This window comes from Dipodomys merriami, unplaced genomic scaffold (assembly GCF_024711535.1).
Source record: "Dipodomys merriami isolate MVZ:Mamm:240054 unplaced genomic scaffold, mDipMer1.0.p SCAF_19, whole genome shotgun sequence".
In the NCBI taxonomy this organism is placed as follows: Eukaryota; Metazoa; Chordata; class Mammalia; order Rodentia; family Heteromyidae; genus Dipodomys; species Dipodomys merriami.
In genome coordinates, this window is record NW_027203270.1 from 20,349,565 (window position 1) to 20,373,703 (window position 24,139).

Below are 24,139 nucleotides of genomic sequence, written 5' to 3' on the forward strand. Positions count from 1 at the left end.
GGAAACGTGTATGCAAGTTACTGCATTTCACACATCAGTCATGTTTTGGAAGTCACAAAGTTAAATCTAGTAATGTACAGGGAAAAATGCTTCCAGACACCGGGATATTCTGTGGATAGGGAAGCCTGAGATTGAAACATGTTCAGAGTTGGACAGTCTAGACCTGGAAGAGGCCTTTGATTGGTTATGAAAGCTAGGTAACAACTGGAAGGTAGAAAATTGGAAATTCACAGGCTCCAAATAAGACAACATCACTTCTACTGTTTTAGAAAACAAAGCTAAACCTAGCTGCACTTGTCACAAAGACGAAAATACTTGAGACTTAAAGAATCTTACAGTCTACTTTGCACCATCTGAATAAAATTATTATTGGAAGGCAGAGTACCAAGCAGAGACCACAGTACATGCAAAGTGGCCCTTGATAATCTCTTTTCTTCTTCCATTCCCTTCTCTTGGTTCTTAGGCATATGGGCAATTAAATTATTGAATTATACAGTAACTCCTTCAAACAGGAGTTTCATGAAAGAAACAATTCAGAAATGTAGAGAGATTAGTTCTAGATAAATGAATAAAAAGAAAGCAATTATTAATTTACAAATCATCACCAGGGAAAAGTAAAAAATGAAAACAATATGCATCGGGTGAACAGACTCACGGCAGTGTGTGTTATTTGTCAGCAAGTCACTGTCACAATATAGCTTGACTGTCTTGCAGATAACCTCAATATTGTTTTTAAATTGGCAGAGGCAGCTGGCCATATTTTGAGGCAAGACCCTATAAATTGAAGCATCAAGCATTAAGTTAATGGAGAAGAAGTTACTGAGTGGTAGAAGAGCCAATGAAAGGCCAATAATTCTATTGATTCTGTTTTGGTTTGAGCTTTCCTTCTTCGTTTTTGTTTTTGTTTTTTTTTTTTTTTGCTCATTTTATTTTATTTTATTTTTTTTTTTGGTTAATTAAAAAATTTTATATTTACCTTTTTATATTATTATAAAAGTGATGTTACGAAAATAGGGAAGAATGAAAAAGGAATAGGCTGGACTCAGTCGCCCATGGCCAAGGACTGTTTATTGTCAGTGATGGTCACAGACCTTCTCGTGGGATTGGAGGTTGTGTGAGTGGGTGAATTGACATCAAGTTTGTATGGGACCTGAGCAAGGAGTCAGAGGTTAATGAAAAATCCATTAGGACTAGGGAGCTGGGTGCTTTTCAGGTGGGCCCACAATGGAATATTTACAGCTGAGCTTAGGTAGATTGCCCTCCCTGCACACCAAGCATGTCTGTGCTTACCAGGGGTTTTGCCTGGTATTTGATTGCACCTGGGACAATAGGGTTGAGGTCAATCTTTCATATTCCATCTTTAGATACATAAAATGATTGGGCCATGAGGGGAGAGGCAAGTCCTTACATACGTTAGAAATGAGTACATTCTTATTGGGCAGCATCTACCCTTCCCTTACTCTCAGTTTTTCCCTCCTGCCTCTACCCACCAGTGGTATATAGTTCATTTCCAACGTAATGGCTAATGTGTACTGCTGGTGTGTTTGCTCACCCAATAACTCTTTTCCGTTGTACAGAAAAGAGCTATTGAGCAACATGGCCTGGACAGTTAAAGAGGAACCCTTTGGTAAACTACTGCCCTTTAATATTTGAAAACAAACAAGGAGGAAGACTGCGGGAGCCAATAGAAGGTTAATCATAGGAGTGATGTGGTCTGACTCAAATTTAGGTAATAGATCAGAACTGAGAATCCTAGATTTGTAGTTTATCTCAGAAGCATCTCCTATGAATTCAAAGGCCTCTGGGTGGTGAGTGCACAGGTAGGAACAAGACTTCAAAAAGAGTTTGCGAAGCTCCCCACCTCAGAATTCCCTGCCTCCATTTTTTCTTACTTTCTTTTCTTTCTTTTTCCTTCCTTCCTCCCTTTCTTTCTTTTCTTTCTTACTCTTTTTCTTTCTCCCCCTCTCTATTTCTCTCTCTCTCTCTCTCTCTCTCTCTCTGTCTCTCTCTTTCTTTTTCTTTCCTTTTTTGCCTTGGTCATGGGGCTTGAACTCTGAGCTTGGGAGCTGTCCCACTGCTCTACCACTTTGAGGCATAATGCCATTTCTGCTTTTCTGGTGGTTATTGGAGATAAGAGTCTTGAAGACTTTCCTGTGTGGGCTGGCTTTGAACCGAGATCTTCAGATGTCATCCTCCTGAGAAGGTAGAATTACAGGCATGAGCCCTGGTGCCCAGCCTCTGCCTCACTTTCTATTCTAAGTGGTAAATATTAGAAATTATACAAGGTGTCAAAACAGCTTAAATCCTCTATATTATGTGGTTAGGAAAGAAAGGAGCATATTGGCCAGAGACAATCCGAGCATATAGAAGACTAGAAAGGCAGGAGGCTGGTGGCTCATGCCTAAAATCCAAGCTACTTAAGAGGCTGAGACCTCAGCATCAAGATTCGAAGCCAGCCTGGACAGGAAAGTCTATTAGACTTTTATCTCTAACTATACACTAAAAAAAAAGGTAGAATTAGAGCTGTAGCTCAAGCTACAGCTGGAGCACCAAACTTGACCAAAAGTTAAAAAAAAGCTCATGGACTGTGCCCTCTCCAGTGAGATAAAGACCCAGGATGGACCCATATACATGCCAACACACACACACACACACACACACACACACACACACACACACACACACACAAGAATAAAGAAGGCTAGGCATGCAGCTCAATAATAGAGTGCTTGCCTGCTACATTTGAGAGACTAGCTTTGGTTCTGGCAGTACAGATACAAACAATTGATAATACGCCAGGAGAGAGTCACTGAAGTGCAGATATGGTTAAAAAAGAATTGTACTCTTGACTGATTGCTGATTCATGTAACTGTACCCCTTTGTATATCAATTCTACAATAACAAAAAACTGGGAAAAATAAAATAATAATAAGGTACAAAAGATGTGAAGAATCCATTATTCCACTGTGATATTTAAATATTTAAAATGATAGGGTGTTCTCCTGTAATGTAGTAATGAAAAATGGTCAATGAGGAGGCATGATAGAATTAGAAAATTAGCTGGGCACCAGTAGTTTACCCCTATAATCCTAGCTACTCTGAAGGCTGAGACCTGAGAATCATGGTTGGAAGCCATGCTGGGCAGGAAAGTTCATGAGACTCTTATCTCCAGTTAAGTAGCAAAACACTGGGAGCTGTGGATCAAGTGGTAGAGCTAGCACACTAGTTGTGAGTACAAAAGCTCAGGCCCTGTGTTCAAGCCCTAGGACTGGCATGAAAAAAAGTCATTTTGTCCCTGCCAACAATAATCATGACAGGAAAGTATTAGATAAGAGTCTTTTGCTCCCCATATCTTGGGGACACTGATGCTCCATCTTGTGGGTCGCCTTCTTGCTTGGGATCAGTTAGATTACATTAGTTATGTTCAAACAGCCTGCAGCCAGGCTTGGAAATGGAGAAACCATCAGATATCAGTGTGTTCTGTGATCCCTTGCCAGTGTCCACCAGGCTGGCAGCCACCACACATAGCCATAGAGAAGGAAGAATTGGCCTTTCGCCCAGGACGAGTAACTTCATTGCTAAAGGGCCATTTCAGAAAATATATGCCCTGGCTTCTGCTGGTAGAAAGTCTTGATTGCTGAGCCATCACTTTACACAGATTACTGGCAAACAAATCACAAAGGAGGGCCTGAAAGTTAAGGATTTGAGAAGGCTGGGATACCCAGTCTGGGTCCAGGTCACAGACTACTCTCAGAGGTGGACAGAAGAGGAAGAGTTTGAGCTCAGGATTTAGCAGTTGGCAGCAACTTCATTCTCCAAGGCCATTTCTGAAAACAAAGGATCTAGTGTCCTCTGATAAATAGCTCAGACTATACAGTATCAGTTTGTATTGATGCCTAGAGCAAATAGCCTATCTGACAAGGTAGTTTTGGGGAGTGAGCCAAAGGAACTCAGAGATTAGAGAATACAGTAGTCTGTCTTTTGGCATTTCTGGGTCACTTGGTTGTACAGTTTTGGCAGAGGAAAATGGAAATAGGAGGATCAGGGGGAGACATGGAGCAATTACAGTCGCATCCACTGCCAGTGGGACAATGTAAGGGTTTTGTGATGTGACAGAACCCAAGCCCAAAAGGCTACACATTCTATGCTTTCATTTATAGGATGGTCTAGAAAAGGTAGACCTGTAGGGCCAGAAGTAAGATTGGATGTTTCCAGGGGTAGGAGGAGGAGGAGGACTGGATTGATTGCAAAGGGCCTGTTCCCTTTTGTGGTTGATGGGAATGCGGTAGTGGTTACAGCTATGCAAACTCATCAAACTGTATACTTAAAAAAGTGTAAAGTTAATTGCATGAAAGTGTCTCCGCAATAAACCTAGCCTCAGAAAGCAATAAAACAAACCTGAAAAAGTGATACAAATGTACAAACAGTTAACTCACAGTTTTTCCAAGGAAAGGGTCAACATGAGGACATTCTCAACTGTCGTAAGTTGCACCTGTGTTGTTCCCATATCTCTGAAGGAGAAAGCCAGACATTCATGATAAACCCCAGCTCAAAGATCGTGTGCTTACAGATCAGATGCCCCACTACACTACAGATAAGTTATGGTACCTGTATACAATGGAATATCACGCAGCCATTAGAAAGAACAAAATAAGGGCATTCATGGGGAAAGGGATGGAAGTAGAACAATCATGCTCAGCTAAGATTGGCGAGTCTCCCTGATACGTGATATTAAATTCAAAACACAATGAGAGATGACAAGAAACAAAGGACCTCTTCTTAATGTGTGGCATCATTTTTACATGACTCTTGTGTTCTTGACCCCACATATGATACATACGTACATGTGTACGTCTGAGGGAAGCTAGGAGGGAACACAATCAGAGGGAAATGGGTGAAAAAAATACAGCAGAAGGGCTCCCCCATCAGCTGCACTGGGCATTGATGAAAGTGAACTAAGCAACTCAGGGCAGAGATGGGGGGAGGGAATGAGAGAAAAAGGGGAACAGCTTACACTAAGCAAGAGCAAAGAAATGTACATATCAACCTGATTTGGAATGGAATGGTTGTATTGTCAACGTTTGTAGAGTTCCTAAGCTTTATAGACCGGGATAATGACAATTTGCCTTCCGAAGGTTAAAATGTGTTTGTGACTATCCCACAATACTGTGAAATTTAGGTAATCACTTAATCTCAATAAAGAAATAAAAAAAGATACTGTGTTCTAGTAAAGATCCCTCACGGTTTACAAAGTACTATGGTTGTGGCACATATTTTGTTTCATTGTGAATTAAAACATGAACATACTGGAAATTGTTCATTTCAGTGATGCTATTGCTTTTGTTTGGGAAGTTTTAAATGTGCCATTATTTTGACTGTTTTAGAGTTACATTTTCTTCTGATCAGAATTTTTATTAAGATGTTGAAGCTTTTGTTTTATTGAAGCTAGTGTGTCATAACATATTGTGCATCATCATTACATTTATTCTGTAGAACTATAGTGAATGTGTAGACTTATGTTTACTGCTAAGGAATAACAATTATTTATAAAATAATATTAGAAGCGGCATTAGCTACCTGTTGCACACACTTAATACTGACAGAAATCCATGTTACATTTTCCACACTGAAGTTTGTTTTTAAAGAATCACCCTCATTGTTGAAAAGTAAATGTACTTACTTAGGGTGTGAATATTAGTGTTCTAATAAGCATGTGATTATATTGAGGTGGTGGTAGCAGGAAGCTAAACTTGATTTCATTGGGAACCTTAGGTTTTTGTAAATTTATTGGGAAAATAGTTTTTCCTATATTGCTGAAGTTTCTTTTTGGTAAACAGTATCTTTCTAGAAGAAAAGCATGCAGGAGAACTTGAGGTGTATATATATTTCCTCACTGACCAGCAGTGTATTGGTGCATACTGTGGATCTTTGCAGTGAGCAGTATGGACACTGTTCAGTTTTCAATCGGAGGTCAAATATTTTCAAGGGAAAACAGATCCTTCAAGAGCACGAGTCAGCTCAAGAGTTTGTCACTGAAAATAATTGACAGTGTTCTTTCTCATTGAAAAGACTCTAAGATATTCTTTCTTACATCATCAAATTAGGATGTTGCTGTGTTTTAGGATCAATATCTCTTTTTCTTACCACTATTTTAGCATTCTCAAAATACATTCACTATCCCTTTATTTTTTTTAATAAAACAATGCACCATTTATTCCTCTTTGCCTTCTGGGAAAAGTGATGTTGTTACAAGTTCATTCTCTGTTCTGTCCTTCATATATACTTTCTTAGTTATTTCTTTTCCCATGGGCATTTCACTTAATTCCCTATTAACTAAAATTATGACTCTTAAGCTGATTGCTTGTGGCCCATGCCCATAATCAGGCTTACTCAGGAGGCTGAGATCTGAAAATCAGGGTTGGAAGCCAGCCTGGGCAGGAAATTTTGTGAGACTATTACCTTCATTAAAGTACAAAATAATGCTAAGATAATGCTAATGCTAATAATAATAATAATAATAATAATAATAATAATAATAATAATAATAATATAAAATCTAGAATTGGAGCTGTGGGTTATATTGTAGACTGCTATCCTTGAGCAAAAGTACCTCAGGGACAGCATCTAGGCCCTGAGTTCAAGCCCTAGAATCAGCACCAGAAAAGATTTTTTAAAAATGACTTTCTTAGGCTTACTGAAAACTATTAAAGCTTTGTAAAAACTAATCAAGAATAACAGAAATGATCTCAAGACTGGTAAGATCATTGAAATACTTACAGATATTTTAATGCAGGCAATTTATAAAGATAGGAATCTTCAACAGATGTTAGAGGATTACGATTGAGAACTCTGAAAAATGCAATGGAATTGAAATTATCAACACTTGATATATATTAGTCTCCATGAAAAGTTTCTATTCATTTCTTTGATTTGAAACTTGTAGATGAAAAACAATCACTGTCTTTAAGTCATACTTACAATCCATAAGGTAGACATCCTTTGGACACTGCCTAGAATTCTAGAAAAGAGTTTGGAGAAGAGAAAGGGTATAGGTCTAGAAAAGGCTTTGGATAGCAGAGATTAAGCCAGGACTCTAGTACAAACCCAAACACAGCCAGAAGCATGCACACTTCTGCGTACCTACTGTTATCAATAGAAAAGCAATGCTACTGAACTGGGAGAAAGCAATAGGATGTTTCAGGGACAGCAGTTGAGTTGCCCTCAAAATGTAGCATGACAGAAACTCTCAATCATGGGGTAAATAATTCAATATGGATAAGGCCTGCTTTTTTCTCTTTTTTCTTCTCCTATTGTCTCTTAGTGCTCATGACCAGTTAGCATGGGAAAGTGCTTTACCTTAATAAGGTATAGGATTTCTACTTTGTAAAGTCCAATAGCTTCTAAACTCATGGAGCCAGGACTGTGAGAATCAATGAAGTGATTAAAAGGACAGGTGTGTGTGTGTGTGTGTGTGTGTGTGTGTGTGTGTGTGTGTGTGTGTGTGTGTGTGTGTGTGTGTGTGTGTCTGTGTGTGTGTGTCTGTGTGTGTGTGTGTGTGTGTGTCTGTGTGTGTGTGTCTGTGTGTGTGTGTCTGTGTGTATCTGTGTGTTTCTCCTTGGGTTTAAATTCAGGGCCTGGGTTCTGCTTGAGATCTTTTGCTCCACCACTTTCAACCATAGTTCCACTTCCAGTTTTCTGGTAGTTAACTGGAAGTGAGGGTCTCATGTCTCATGGACTTTTTTGTCCTGGCTGGCTTTGAACTGCAATCCTTAGGTCTCAGCCTCTTGAATAGATAAGGTTACAAGATATGTGCTATTAGCTTCTGGCTAAAAGGACATTTTCAAATAAGTCATTTTAAGCAGATACTGGTTCCTTACACCTGTAGTCCTAGCTACTCAGGCTGCTATGTGAGGATGGAGATTCAGAGCCAGCACAGGCAACCAAATCTTAGCTTCCAGCCACATCTCAATCCTCCACCAACACAAAATACCTTCTAGGAACCTGAATTTCCTGATCCACAAGCAGCCTTTCACAGAGACAAGTTTAGAGGAGAATTTCACCTTGAGTCATAATTTCCTTTGGAACATTGAACCCCACAGTCCTTTTCTTTTTGAGGTAGAGTTTTGACTTGTAGCCCAGAGTGGCCTTGGACTATAGGTCCCCTGCCCACACCTCTTGAGTGCTGGATTACAGCTGTATGTCACCACATCTGGCAAACAGCATAACATTTTTGAACTGACAGGAAATAAAAACCCATGTGTCTTGGTGGAGGTAGTCAGGAAAGAAAATTTATAGAATCAGTTCTAGGGCAATGTATTTTCTTTTTGAATGTATAGCTTTTTCTATACCTCAGAGGTTCCTATTGCCCAAGGTAATTAACAACCTCAGAGGTACATACTTGAAAAGTAACATTCTGCCTGACTGAGAGAAGTGCCATTGTCACCATTAGAAGAAACTGACACTGATAAGTCATCCACCCTTTTACTTGCTGGAGGACTTGGTGATCAGTGTTGCTCTTTGCAGCTCTGCCTCGCTGACATGTGGGCAGTCAGGCAGTCACTCTGCAGTAAAGATGCAGTAAAGAAGCAATGAATGTTAACCTCACATTGATCAGAGCAGTCATTGGCTCCCATGACAGAGCTCATTTCAAGGTTACTTGTGTGATGTCTTCTATTTTCCAGGCCATACATCAGAACTAAGGAAACAGAACCTGGCGCTGTGTGACTAGTCATATGAGTCACCTAGCCTTGTGAACCTTATTTCTTTCCCGGATTTGAAAAACAACAACAACAACAAATGATATCACTTTTGAGTGTGATATCTACCCAGAACATTCCAAGTCAGCATATAGTAAAGACATTTGCCCTATGTTTTTTTTTTTTTTTTGTCAGTTGTGGGCCTGAACTCTGGGCCTGGGCCCTGTCCCTCAGCTCTTCAGCTCAAGGCTAGTGCTCTACCACTTGAGCCACAGCACCACTTCCGGTTTTTTCTGTGTATGTGGTGCTGAGGAATTGAACCCAGGGCCTCATGCATGCAAGGCAAGCACTCTACCACTGAGCCACCTTCCCAGCCCGACATTTGCACTATTCACAATAGCCAAGTCATGGAAACACCCCAGATGCCCTTCAACAGATGAGCAGATCAAGAAAATGTGGTACCAATACACAATGGAATTTTACACATCCATTAGAAAGAAATAAGATTGTGTCCTTGCAGGGAAATGGATGAACCTAAATAAAAATTGTGTTAAGTGAAGCAAGCCAGGCTCAGAGGGACAAAGCACACAAGTTTTCTCTCATATGTGGAAGCTAAATCAAAAATACAACTAGGCATGATAACATGTACAGGGCTGAATGCATTTACACACAGAGACTGGCATAAATCCTCTGAGCAACCAAAGTACTGTTCATCACAAATAGTAAGCGTGAAATGGAAACAAGTTTTCATTTTTGACGGGAGAGGGTACGGGAATGGATGGAGCAAAAGCAGTCAGTGTATTCCATGTGCTCAATATTAAAGTAAACCATGTAACTTGTGGTAGGGGATTGGAGCAGGAAAATGGGGGAGAATGAAGGAAGGCGTAACATTGTCAGGAAGCAGTGTCCTCATAACCTGACATGGAACTGCAACCCCTTAGTATAACTACATAATAACAACAATAAAAATACTTTAAAAAAGAAAAATGCATAAAGACATATATTGGAGAGTTCACATAGTCATTATACCCAGCTTAGTATTATGGATATTAGGTTTTGAACACCTAAATAAGTTTTTATTTAACATGCTTATCATCTATACCACTTACATGTGGTGTAAAAACGGCAACCCATGCCATGCCTGGAATGTTCCGAAGCTCAGTTCTGTGATTAAATTGCAACCAAGGTTTCTAAAAACAAAGAAACAACAAAAACCATAAGCCAAAAAAAAAAAAAGGGAAAAGAAGGCATTTTTCCAGAACTTTCTTGTGATTCTAATTTTCATATAATGAAACAATTCTGTTCCTTGCCTGCGCTCTAAAGAAATCTTCTTGTGGGCTATACTGGCTCGTGATTTCTGCTTTCATATTTACACATGCAGTGTCAAGTGACCCTCATTGATAGAGAACAGGATTTTGTATGTCCACTCATTTTAGGCTGCACAGTTCTTTGCTGTGGAGCCTTGTCCTGTCCATTGTAGGATACAAGCAGGACATCAGCATCCCTCTAGACATGTCTGCCCACTACATGCACATGGCATATCCACAGTTGCTGAATGTCTTCTGGGTACAGGCTATTGGCTGAGAATAACTGCTTTGTAAAGAGTCTGTCTGACTTATAATGACTCATCTTTGCTAGTTTAAAATAATTTCATATATATATGTAACTTTTTGCTAGTAAAATTTAATTTTATTTCAAAATGAGCTGATATGTGAGATAAAGCAGTGTTTTTCTTCTTTTTTGTTGTTTTGTTGTTTTTGCGAGTCTTATGGCTTGAAGTCAGGGCCTGAGCACTGTCCCTGAGCTTCTTTTTGCTCAAGACTAGCACTCTACCACATGAGCCACTGTGTCACTTCTGCTTTTTCTGCTTATGTGGTACTGAGGACTGAAACCTGTGGGTTGATGAATGCTAGGCAAGCACTCTAGCACTGAGCCACATTCCCAGTCCGAGATATTGAAACTCTATTTGCAACTTACACGACCTTCAGAAAAGGTAATGATTCAAATGTGCGTCTTTCAATTGACTGTATTTTATTGCAGGACAAATCTCTAGAAAAAGAAAGGAAAATATACTCAGACTCTATTAGATATCTAATGAGTATGATTAAATGTAGACTTTAGGATAGATAATATTGAACACAAGAATTATTTCTAAATGATAAACCTTTGTGTTTTAACTTCCTTAATCAAGTAAGTCTCAGCACACCTAACAGATTTTGACTTATGATCATCATCAATGAAATGTAATTACTGATACTGATGTATGTAATCTTTCAAGAGAGCAGAACAACGAATAGGTTTTATTTTGTATTCTCATAAAATTAACGTCAAGGCTTAATGTAAGATTCTATTATATATATATGTGACATATAGTTAGATTACACAATATGTAGGATAGTCATTGCATATCTGTTATATGTATAGCCTATAAGGGTGTACTAGGGCTTGAACTCAGGCGTTGCACTGTTGCTAGGCTTTTTTACTCAGAAACTGGTGCCCTATCACTTGAACCGTAGGTCCACATTCAGCTGTTTGCTGGCAGTACACCTTTTCTGCACTTCTGCTGCACTGTTGCTTGACCTTTTGAGCCTATGAGTTCTTAGAGAGTAGATCCCAGCCTTATTCATCTTTGTGTGCTCCAATCTAGACGCAGCCAATTTATCTCCTTTTTTATTGGTGAATGATGATGATATACACAGTAGTGGGATATAAATAGCTTGCAATGCGTTTCATGGTAGGAGAATCAAAGGGATGATTTCATGGAGAGTTTTCTTATTTGTTTCCTTCCAATCATGTTTAGAGGTTTGAGAGCCCAGCTGGCAGAAAGGCCACAAAAAGTCAGTATAAAACTAGTTATCAGGGCTGGGAAGGTGGCTCAGTGGTAGAGCGCTTTCCTTGCATGCATGAGGCACTCGGTTCGATTCCTCAGTTCGATTCCTCAGCACCACATTAAAAACAAGAAAAAAGCTGGAAGTGACGCTGTGGCTCAAGTGGTGAGCACTAGCCTTGAGGTGAAGAGCTTAAGGACAGTAACCAAGCCCAGAGTTCAGGCCCCCGACCGGACCCCCCACACCCCCAAAAAAAACCCAAAACAAAACAAACCCAACAAACGTGCGGGGAATGTGGCTTAGTGATAGAGTACCTTCCTAACATGCATGAAGCCCTGGGTTCCATTCCTCAGTACCACATAACCAAGAAAAGCCACAAGTGGCACTGTGGGTTAAGTGGTAGAGTGCTAGCCTTGAGCAAAAGAAGCTCAGAAGAGACTGTGCCCAGGGACTGAGTTCAAGCCCCAGGAGTGGGGAAAAACAAACAAACAACAATGACCAAAACTAGTCATCACCTTAGAACCTAGAAGGGTTGATAACTGAAAGCCTTCTTTTGTGTTATGCCAATCACTTAAGAGTCTCTTTGGTTTTTAAAGAATTACTTGAAAATAGCTCATTATCATAGGAGGCTGATTAATGGAAACATTCATAAGCTTAAGGATGGATCTTTGGGCCTCATGGACAAAGCACAAAAATGGGGCAAAGTAAGTGTGTGTGTGTGTGTGTGTGTGTGTGTGTGTGTGTGTGTGTGTGTGTGTGTGTGTGTGTGTGTGTGTGTGTGTGTGTGTGTGTGTGTGTGTGTGTGTGTGTGTGTGTGTGTGTGTGTGTGTGTGTGTGTGTGTGTGTGTGTGTGTGTGTGTGTGTGTGTTTGTTGTTTTGGGTACCAGTACTGAAGTTTGAACTTAGGCCTTGGATGCTGTCCTTTAGTTTCTTTGCTCAACGCTGTTGCTCTAACACTAGAGCTATAGTTTCCCTTTGGTTTGTGTCTTGGGAGGGGAGATGCGTGCATGCACCCATGCCTGTGCATTGGTGCTGGGGCTTGAATCCAGGACCTGACCGCTGTCCCTGAGATCCATTTTCTCAAGGCTGGTGCTCTACCACTTCAACCACTGTACCACTTTTAGTTCTGGTGGTTAATTAGAGATGAGAGTCTCCCAGACTTTCCTGCCCTACTGTCTTCAAATTGGAATCCTCAGATCTCAGCCTCCTGAGTAGGTAGCTAGGATTAGATGCATCAATCATCTGTGCCTGGCCAGGCTGTACATTTTTTTTTTGCCAGTCCTGGGGCTTGAACTCAGAGCCTGGGCACTGAGTCTCCTCTGAGCTTCTTTTGCTCAAGGCTAGCACTCTACCACTTGAGCCACAGTGCCACTTCCAGCTTTTTCTGTTTATGTGGTACAGAGGAATTGATCCCAGGGTTGCATACATGATAGGCAAGCACTCTGCCACTCAGCCACATGACCAGACCCAGGTTGTGCATTTTTAAGGAAACGTTTTTATGAGTATGAGGAATTGCTAATGTCTACACTCCATTTTTCCCTATCTATATGTTATCTGTATACTCAATCTGATAATGAATAGGAAGTATTTATTGCTAGAGATGAGCCCAGATAGACACAGTAGTTCATAGCTGCAGAATTGATTGCTAGAAGAGATTTCAGTAATGAATCTGAATAATTTATACATAATTACAAACATTAAGGATGCTAACTTACAAATATTCAAGGGATAGGAGTCCTTCAAATGTATCCTTATGTAATTCAGTAAGGTGATTTTCGCTGAGAATTCTGGAAGATAAGAAAGTTATTGCTGGAACTAAATTCATCCAACATTGGGAAATATATTGAATAGAGAGATAAAGTATGGGAAAAGAAAGGCTGTCATTTTCTGTTGCCTAGAGTGTATGGTGGCACGACTTTTTTGAGGACAATTAACATTTCATGTGTACTATCACCGTGTTCATAATAACAATCCTATTCTAGACTATTCTGCTGAATGAGTTGTCTGTGTTCACAAAGAAGTATATATGAGGATGTTCGTTGTAGCCTGAATGCAACAAGCTAAATGGGAATGCTCTAAATAATATTAAGGGAAACATGAAATAAAGCACGAGGCATCTACATTATGGAATGTTTTGGAAAAGATTAAAGGAATAGGATAGTCCTCTATGTCTGTAACAGGAAAGTTCAAAGTATATATTATGAAATGGAAAAATCAAGTTGCAGTATATTACAGTTTATAGAAAATGAAAACCCAGTAAGAAAATGATACCACAGGGGCTGGGAAGATAGCTCAGTCGTAGAGTGCTTGTCTTGCATACGTAACACCCTGGGTTCAATTGGTCAGCAGTACATAAAGAGAAAAAGCAGGAAGTGGAGATGTGGCCCAAGTGGTAGAGTGCTAGCCTTGAGCTGATGAGCTGAGGGACAGCGCACAGGCCCAGAGTTCAAGCCCCATGACCAGCCAAAAAGAAAAAAAAAAAAGATAAAAAAGAAAATGATACCCCAAATCTATTGTACTACATGGAAATATAGTAAATATATATGTAACTATCATAAAGTAGTGCACAACTGCCTGGGAAAACATCTTTCTATTATACTCTTGTTTCAGGTATAGTTTTCATTCTGTTATTAACATCACTTGTACGCACGAAGAATGTAAGCATGCATCACTTATACAATAGACAATAATCTCCACTTGCCACATACTTAGTTCAAAGAGGGTCCATGAAACTGCATTTTGCATGATAGCTGTAAGGACTCATCATGCATGCAAGACAAACACTCTGCCACTTCACAGTACCCCAAGTACCCATAAAGTTTAATGTTCAAAATAATGTTAGAATTTCAGTCAGTAGAGGTCAATTAGGATATGGGGGGTGGGGAGTGCAATGGCTTTTTCTCAGAGGTACTTCCTTCAAGATTCTGGGCCAAGGTGGGTCCCAGAATAGTGTCATATTCATATTTGGAGAGAACATACTCACAGTTTCTCAGTCCAACGGTACGATGCCCATATATTTTCTTCAATATAAGAAATATCGTTTCCTTGGAAATTTCTATGGAGAAACAGTTTACATCCAGGAATAAGAAGGAAAAGATTAGAGTAAGAAAAACGCATTGCAACTTCATGAGGCAATCTAATGCAGGAAAAAACCCAGCGTTTTCTACTTTCTGAAGCTATGAACAAAAGTGGCTCCACTGTCACGAAAGAAGAGGCTCCTCAACAGAAGCTTTTAATTTGCTGTCTGCTCAAGCAATCTCGTGCATATGTAGTTCTAATTACTCTGGATGTAATTTTCCCAAGTCATGTGTGATGAAAATGACATCTAAATCAATAAGCAAATGGTGACAGAAAAAGGGACAAATGCATTGTGGGAAAACAGGAATAAAAACCTCTCTGTCAGGTAGTGTACCAAGGCTGTGCTTAAGTGTTGTTAAGAAGGATGAAGCCTTAGAAGGAAGTATATGTTGGAAATGTAAGGAATATTAGAAATTAGAGGAATTAGTATGGTGGTGAGGGAAGAGCTCAGAGTCATATTGCATACAGGGAAAAGCATGGTTCACTGAGACAAGAGTTAAGTTTTATTACCTCATCAGGAATAAAAGGCCAAAGACAGACATTGGAAAGGAGGATGTATGGGAAATGGTATGAGGTTTAATCTGATTGGAATAGAGCATATAAAATGGAGTGATAGAGAGTACAGGGAAGAACTGCATGCTTTTATACTTTTATTCTCTATACTTCTATAACTGGTGTGTCTGTGTGTGCGCGTACACATATGCATGCACGCGCTATGGGATGATCTGAGATTTTTGTGTGCACAAGGCTCTGCTACTATGCTTTGTCATCAGCCATTAGTGTTTGAGATAACACCTGGTAAAGTTCAGACTGGCATTGAATTCTAGGCTCTCTCCTCCCTCAAATGTGTGTTAAAGATGTGTACTGTAAAATTAGCTTCTGTGGGATTTTTTTTTTTTTTTTTGGAGAATAGAATGCACATATGAAAGCATATGTGGGCAGATGCTGGTGGCCCATGCCTGTAATCCTAGCTACCCAGGCGGCTGATAACTGGGGTCACCATTCAGTGCCCCTCTGGGAAGGAAACTCTGTTAGACTCTATTTCATTTTTTTTGGAGGGGGGGTCCGGTGTGGGGCCTGAACTCTGGGCCTGGGCACTGTCCCTCATCTTTTCAGCTCAAGGCTAGTGCTCTACCACTTGAGCCACAGCACCACTTCTGGCTTTTTTCTTGTTGCTTATGTGGTGCTAAGAAATCGAACCCAGGGCCTCATGCATGCAAGGTAAGCGCTCTACCACTGAGCCACCTTCCCAGCCCCTCATTTTTAATTTTTTTAAAAAATTTTTTGTTGGTTGTAGGGCTTGAACTTGGGGTCTGGACAGTATCCTTCAGCTCTTCAGCTCAAGGCAAGCGCTGTAACACTTGAGCTACAGCGCCACTTCGGCTCTTCCTATTTATTGAATCCAGGGCTTCATGCATGTGAGACAAGCACTTTACCACCAGTGAGCCACCTTCCCAACCCTCTGTGAGATTCTTGTCTCCAATTACCTACCAGAACACCAGAAGTAGCACTTTAGCTCAAAGTATTAGAGTCCACTTGAGCAAAAGCGCTCAGGGACAATTCCCAAGCCCTGAATTCAAGCCCCATTGTCCACCCAAAGAACAAAAAATAGAAACCAGAAAGTAAACAAATGTGGGTTGAAAAATAAAATATTTTGCTTCTGTTTGCCCGTGGCCTTAGGGCCTGGGCCCTGTCTCTGTGGTTTTCTTGCTTAAGGATGATATTCTATCACTTCTGGCTTGTTGGTATTTAATTTGAAATAAGAGCCTCACAAACTTTCCAAATAGGATTTGCTTTAAATCCCGGTCCTCAGATCTGAGCCTGTTCCCGTAGCTAAATTCCCGGTGTGAGCCACCATTGCTTGGCAAAAGCGCATGTTTACTAGAAGCTACTGAGATACCTTAATCTGTCCTTAGTCTTTGATATAACTCTCTTGCTCAGTTCATATATACTTTGTCTGGTAGCAGAGTAGAGAAGATTTAAGTCTGCTCATCTGTCTAGTAGACTTTTCCATTTAACTGCAAGCCTTCTGACTGCTTACCAATGAAAATGTTCCAAGCTGAACTCCTTTCTCACAAACTGGTTTTCCTTCCTGACTACTGTTTCTATCACTGTCAGGTTCATTGAGGACCAAAAGTGTGGAGTCCTGTTTGGTACACTCATGCCCACAGTCAGTGATTTCTCTGTTGTTCTTTTTAGAGAACTGTACTACCATTTTGTATTCCCATGGAACTTCTGTGACTCAGAATCTTCTTGGAAACAGACAAAGATCTTTCCAACCTCAAATAAAAGCTTGGCAAATGGATACAATAGGAAGATGAGAACAAGGAAGGTGAAGTGACAAGTTGAAGAGCCAGCCAGGTTACGGGTGGCTCATGCCTGTAATCCTAGTCCTAAGGAGGCTGAAATCTGAAGATCTTGGTTTGAAACCAGCCCAGGGAAGAAAAGCCCATGAGATTCTTATCCCCACTAACCACTAGAAAACTGGAAGTGACACTGTGCTTTAAAGTTGTAAAATGCTAGTCTTGAGCAAAAGAGCTCAAGGACGGCACCCAGACCTTGGGTTCAAGCCCCACGACCAACCTAAAAGAAATAAGAAAAAAAATAGTAAATATTATTCAAGATTGGATTGGAGAGAGGAGGAAGACCTTGAGAAAAGAATGCCCAGCACGAAGGAGGTAGGGGGATACTTGCAAGACAGTGAAAAGTTGTTTCTTGGGGTCGATATCTGGCACAGGAACTTGGCGGAGCCTCTGACTTGGGCTGAGATCCACACATGACAGTGTCTGGTCTTGGCAGTGACAGAGCTCACATAAGCTGATGCTTGGAGGGGCCTTCTGTTCTGTTTGCACAGCTAAAGCATTTTCTGTGGTGGATGTTGTTAACTGATTATTAGGAAGTTGTTCCTGTTCCTGACTCAAAGTTTTAACTGTGCCTTGAATCAGGGTTGGAGGTTGAGTCCCAAACCTATAGGGATGTGGAAGTGGCACCGTAGTGAGTTTTAGAGGAAGAGTTCTAGTAGTCTTCAGGATGGCACCAGGTACAGTCTTTGTATTCCTTGACATTGGCTGATAGCCTGATGTTGGAGGTTTAGCCTCAGGCTCCAACTGTGTCTGTGGGGTCTGAGTTGGGGTCTTCCACTGAGATTGAGTTAGAATCTTCCAGTGAGGCTGACTTAAGGGCTTCAGAAGAGGATGAGTTGAGGTCTTCTGCCAAGGCTGAGTTGGAGTTTTTGGCTGAGGCAAAGTTGGGGTCTTCTGCTTAGGGTGAGTTACAGTCTTCCACAGGGGTTGAGCTGGCATCTCCAGCAGAGGTTGAGTTGGTATCTCCTGTAGATGCTGGGTTAGGGTCTCTTGCACAGGCTGGGTTGAAGTTTCCTGCAGTGTCTGTATTGCAGTTTCCTGCAAAGGCTGTGCTGGAAGCTCATGGGGAGGCTGTGTTAGAGTTTCCTGCAGCGGCTGTGCTGGAGTCTTGTGCAGAATCTGTGTTGAGGTCTCCTGCGGAGGCTGAGTTGGGGTCTCCTGTGGAGGCTGAGTCAGGATCTCCTGCGGAGGCTGAGTCGGGGTCTCCTGGGGAGGCTGAGTCAGGGTCTCCTGCGGGGGCTGAGTCGGGGTCTCCTGCAGAGGCTGAATCTGGGTCCCCTGCGGAGGCTGAGTCAGGGTCACCTGCGGAGGCAGGGTTGGAGTCTCCTGTGGAGGGTGAGTCATGGTCTCCTGTGGAGGCTGAGTCAGGGTCTCCTGCGGAGGCTGAGTAGGGCTCTCCTGGGGACGCGGAGTCGGGGTCTTCTGCTGACGCTGAGTTGGGGTTGCCTGCAGATGCAGAGTCGGGGTCTCCTGTGGAGGCTGAGTCGGGGTCTTTTGCGGATGCAGAGTCGGGGTCTCCTGTGGATGGTGAGTCGGGGTCTCCTGCGGAGGCTGAGTCGGGGTCTCCTGTGGATATGGAGTTGGGGTCTCCTGTGGAGGCTTAGTCAGAATCTCCTGGGGAGACTGAGTTGGGGTCTCCTGTGGATGCGGAATCGGGGTCTCCTGCGGAGGCTGAGTCGGGGTCTCCCGCAGAGGCTGAGTCGGGGTCTCCCGCGGAGGCTGAGTCGGGGTCTCCCGCGGAGGCTGAGTCGGGGTCTCCCGCGGAGGCTGAGTCGGGGTCTCCCGCGGAGGCTGAGTCGGGGTATCCCGCGGAGGCTGAGTCGGGGTCTCCCGCGGAGGCTGAGTCGGGGTCTCCCGTGGAGGCTGAGTCGGGGTCTCCCGTGGAGGCTGAGTCGGGGTCTCCTGCGGAGGTTGAGTCGAGGTCTCTTGCGGATGTGGAGTCGGGGTCTCCCGCGGAGGCTGAGTTGGGGTCTGCTGCGGAGGCTGAGTCGGGGTCTCCTCCGGATGCAGAGTTGGGGTCTCCTGCGGAGGCTGAGTCGGGGTTTCCTGCAGAGGCTGATTCGTGTTCTCCTGCAGAGGTGGAACCTGGGTCTCTGGCATAGGCTCCGTTGGGACTGTCTCTGTAATGGGTTCTGAGGTTGTGGAAAGTGGTAGGCCCATTGTTTTAGGTGTGACGTTGTGTGTCATTGGAGTCCAGGGTGGAGTTGGACCTGTGATGGAAAATGGGGCTTGGGTCGTAGAACCCTTGGGTGGTGTTGTAAGGTCAGTGAAGGTGTCCTGTATGGTTGGAGCAAGCCCAGCCTCCATATTGGGATCTGGAGTAAAGGTAATTGTTATGTCAAACGGATGAAGGGAGTCTTCAGTCAAAGGGGGATGCTGAGACTCAATAGGGGGTAGAACGGTTACCTCAGGTTGTTCTGGGGTTGTTTCCTTCAGAGCTGAAGACTGTTCATGCTCTATGGTGGAGTCTGGAGTTAGTGTAACTTCCAGGTCAAATTCTTGAATTGTCACATTGGGCAATGCTGAATGCTGAGTTTCATTCTGACCTGTGACGAGAACTGTCACCCCCTGATTTTCTTCCGATTGCGCCACATCCTCTGTAGGTGGCTTTGTAGGCTGACCTGGGGCTTCATCTACTATTGTAGGACGTTCATCTTCTACAACACCTTGCACAGTTACAGTCAGTTGGATGTGTACAGGTTGAAGTGTTAGCCAAGGGTGCTTTTTGAGGTCCGTAGAATGTTTAGGTGTAGTAGAGATTTCTGGAGTAATTGTGAGTTCCAGGTCCACAGGTTGAGATGTGACACTGGGCAATACTGGACCCTGAGTTACATCTTGATTTGGAGTGGGACCTGTCATCTCATAGTGCCCTGGAGGTTGCACTACCATCTCATGAGGCAGCACTGGAAGCTGAGTTGGATCTACATCCTGAATTGAAGGAAGTTCTATGTCCAGTGGAAGTACTGGCAAGGGTTCCACCTTCTCGGGGAGTTGTGCAGGCAGAGATGAAGCCATTATGGTAGTTGTAGAAGCATTTTGCTGCTTGTGAGAAGTCTGAGTTGTAGTCTCTTGATGGACTGAAAAAGATCCAACATTTTCAGGGCCTTGAGGAGGCTGGGAAGGGAGGCCAGACTGGTTTGGAGAAAATTCAACTTGTTCATTAGTCTGTGGAGTTATGGTCAACTCCAGATCCACATGTTTCACTGTGGTTTTAGGCAATGTTAGTTCATTATGACCTTTGAACACTGTTTCCTGATCTAACGGTGAAAATCCCCAGCTATCTGACAGTAGAGGAATACTGTAGTCCATACTGGGTATTGGTGACGGAAGTAGAAGTCCTTGCTGGCTGGTTGGAAACTCAGTACTCTCAGAGGGCTTGGGGAGCAGAGTTGTGCTCTCTTGTTGGCTTGGAGAAGGTTCCTCAGGAAGCTCTTCAAGCCCTGGAGAGATTCCTTCATAGACTGGAGAGTGTTGATGCAATGCAGGGGGTCTTGGCTTCAGGGTTGGGACCTCATTCTGGTCTTCCAAGGGACCAGACTGTTCAGAGAACATTGAGGACTGGTCAGGGACCTCCTGTTGGGTTGTAATCTCAACATCATTCATCTCTGAGGGTTTAACGGTATTGTTCTGTAATGGTACAGGTGGAACTTCATGAAGTTCTGTAGATGGAACAATTTCATTAGGAAGCTCTGGAGGCTGAGGTGGTACTTCTCCCTCTGGAGGCCGGGTTGGAGGTACAACCTCTTCAGAGGTCTGTGTAGTCTCTGCTGTGGCTTCCTGTTGGGTGGAAGGCTTTTCATGTCCACTAGATCCTGAAGCCAGAGCCTCTTCTTGGATTGATACAGGTATGGACACTTGAGAAGGCTCTGGTGGCCCAGCTGGGGACTCTTGCTGGGTTATAGAAAGTCCCATATCATTCCCTGGGACTGAGGGATAAGCTGGAGCCTCAGTGGGGATTGGAGAATTCCCCCACGCAACTGTTGACTGTGGTGTTATGGTAATCACCACATCTGGAGGTTTACCAGTCAAACTGTCCAAGTTTGAATGCTGAGATTCATTCAGACCTGGAGGTGAAATTGTCCATTCATGATGCTCAGACGACTGAGCTGGTTGTTCCTGCTGGGTTAGAGAAGATTCAACCTCCCCATCATGCTCTGAAGCCTGAGCAGGGACTTCAGGCTGTATTTCAGAAGGCCGAATCTCCCCAAGAGACTCAGGTTGAGATGCATGCTCCTGCTCACCGAAAGCAGGTTCTGTCTCTTCTCTGTAACCTGCAGGACCAGCTGGAGCCTCATTGTGGGATAGAGGCGATTCAGTCTCCTTGGTAGGCATTGCAGTGATGGTCACTATCACATCTGCGGGCTTATCTGTAATAAAGGAGATGTTGGCATGGTGAGCCTGGACCTCTCCTGGAGACTGAGCTGTCAGCTCATGGTTTGGGGGACTTACATCTGTGCTCTCCATGGGGGCCCCTGGAGCTTGAACAGGAGCCTCCTGCTCACCTGGAGGTCTCACTCCCTCAAAAGGTTTTTCAGGCTGAGCTGGGGCTCCTAGATAGGTTTCAGAAGGTTCTCCAAACTCTGGGAGCTCTGAAGGTTGAGCTGGCACCTCTTGTTGGGTAGATGACAGCTCTTCCTCCAGAGGTCTCCCTGGAGGATGGCCTGCAGTCTGTTGGTGACTGGGAGTGGTGAAGGTAATCTGCACATCTGCAGGTTGAACTGTGGCATCTGGCAGTGTTGAATGTTGAGGCTTTTTTTCCACTGATGGCACAACCTCCTCGCTAACAAGCTGTTGCACTGGGTGCTCTTCCTGAGCTGCAGGAGACTGGAGCTTCTCAGGAGTCCTGGGGTTTTGAGTATGGGCCTGCTGGTGGAACTGAGAAGATTCATCTTGCTCAAGGGGTTCTAGAGGTTCATCAGCATTGTCTTTGCCTTTCTGAGGCACACTGTCAACATAAGCCACCTTTCTATTTGGATCTAGCAGAGATTGTGCCAATCGGTTTTCAGCTGCTCTCAGCTGAAGTTTTTGCTGCCTCCGCTCATGGAAACCAACCCAAACTGGATCCTTCAGCCGCTCCTCGGGTGCAAGAACAAATGCTTTCCCTTGTGAATTCACAGTATGTTTTGGTATATTAGATGACGGTCGCTCTGAAGCCTCAGCTTGAGCACTGTTCTGTGTGGTACTTTTGAGCGAATGAGGCAGAGGTCGGGCCGGGTTGTGATCTTCACCTAGCCCTGGCACCATCTGTGGGAGTTTGTGCTGCAGAGTCAGCTTCTCTGGCGGGTCTTGATGAGAAACAGTAAATTCATCTGAGCCAGGAGGTAGCTGTCCTGCAGAACCTGTATTGGTCTCCTTTGGCTCCTGAGGCTCAGCCAACATCTGAGGTGGAGCAGAAGATCCTAGCAAATAAAATCGTTGTAGGTGTGATGTGAGAAGAGGGTGAAGACCTGGGCTTAGTAGGGTCCATCAGTATCATAGTTAGGGTAAAACAGTCTCATACAAACACACACACACACACACACACACACACACACACACACACACACACACACCATCATCCCACCACCCCATTTCCCATAGGACCAGGGGAGGGCGCGCACACACACACACACACACACACACACACACACACACACCACACACACACACACACACACACACACACACACACACACACACACACACACACACACACACACACACACACACACACACACACACACACACACCCACCATCATCCCACCACCCCATTTCCCATAGGACCAGGGGAGGGTCCCAGGCCCTGATGGAAGGTGAAACCACACTTTCTCTCACCTGACCTCAACTTCTCCCCTCCCTTCCCTAGTTAGAATTGGCCTGGCCTGAAGCAACAGGCACACCTATAGCAAAAGCAATACATTTTTTTCTTAAAGTAAGGTCGGCCTTGGGAAGGTGGAGCAGGTTCCTCCCTCCTCTTGGATAAGTCTCAACCCAGTACCTGTGTCACATGGGTAAGGAGGTCTCATCTTGGGTTGCAAACACACACAGACACACACACACACACACACACACACACACACACACACACACACACACACACACATTGCCCACCTGCCCCCATTTCCCTTAGGACCAGAGGAGGGTCCCAGGCCCTGAGGGAAGGTGCTGCAACAATTTCCTTCACCTGGCTGCAACTTCTCCCCTCTCTTTTCCTACTTAAACCTAGGTCCAACCTCAGTCCACCCCATCTTTCAGGCATGTGGTCTCTACCTTGCCTGGCAGGGACAAGTGGTTTGCCTGGAAGAGTGTGGTGTTCTCTTTACCCTCCCTACATAAAGCTACCTATTTGAAAACCTCACATGAATGGTGCTGTGTGAACTTGGCAAGGGTTTAAAGGCAGGATAGGTGGGATTCCTCTCCGTGTTGTGTTCTCCCCCCCCTTTTTAAAACTGTTTTGTTCCTCCTCCCACCTCCCTCCCCCCAAGGAAATTCCCAGTTCTGCTGGCCTTTTTTCCATGAACTGAAGTGCTGCAAGATGCTACACTAAATTTTTCGCGAAAAACGTTGCTGGCCTCCTCATCCACGCTCACCACTTTTCCATTCAAGTGAGTGAAATATGTCTAGAGGGCTCTGGAGGATGTGGGACGCTGCTTCCATCGAGTAAGCTCTCCTTCACTCACCAGACTGGCTGCCTCCTGAGCTTTTAAGCCCGAGCTGGGACACTCAGTCGGAATGCCTCTTGCATTTGCCATGAGGCCTGGTCAAAATATTCTCAGAGATACAGTTTTTGCCACTGCACTTGTAATGGTCAGAAGTCTGTTTACTTTGAAGCTCTTTTGTGCTCTCTCCTACTTCAGTTTCTCCAACCTGTTGGCTTGTGCCTGCAAGAGTGCGACGCAGGCTTGGTCCTGCGGATGCCCCTTTAGATTCCCTCTCAGAGTCTAGCCATTCTAGGTTTGATTTTCAATTTCTCTCTCTCTCTCTGTCTGTCTGTCTCTATTTCCCCCTCCCACTCCCTCCTGACTGGAGATCATTTATCTTGGTCTCAATTTAAGTTAAAACTGTCAGGCCACTGGAGGGCAGAGGCAGCTGAGAAAAGCCACTTCCTTATACACCACCTGTCTGAATCCTTCTTGAGGGGCACTAGCCTGAATCCTCTGAAACTTGCAAAACAAGTTACCTGCTAAAAGTTCC

At 43.6% G+C, this 24,139-nt stretch overlaps 1 protein-coding gene across 4 annotated transcripts in view; it reads right to left on the reverse strand.

Annotated features, from left to right (window-relative positions):
* LOC138830835 (leucine-rich repeat-containing protein 37A3-like) overlaps positions 1-24,139 on the reverse strand; it is a 60,467-nt gene that overhangs the window by 10,159 nt on the left and 26,169 nt on the right. For all 4 annotated transcript variants that reach the window (XM_070027628.1, XM_070027627.1, XM_070027626.1 and 1 more), the window contains exons 4-11: positions 17,297-22,364; positions 14,508-14,579; positions 13,240-13,311; positions 10,674-10,745; positions 9,806-9,886; positions 6,778-6,849; positions 4,437-4,511; positions 656-774 (exon numbers count right to left, since the gene is read on the reverse strand). In XM_070027628.1, coding sequence (XP_069883729.1) covers positions 656-774; positions 4,437-4,511; positions 6,778-6,849; positions 9,806-9,886; positions 10,674-10,745; positions 13,240-13,311; positions 14,508-14,579; positions 17,297-22,364 — 5,631 coding nt within the window. The remainder of the gene's footprint in view (positions 1-655; positions 775-4,436; positions 4,512-6,777; positions 6,850-9,805; positions 9,887-10,673; positions 10,746-13,239; positions 13,312-14,507; positions 14,580-17,296; positions 22,365-24,139) is intronic.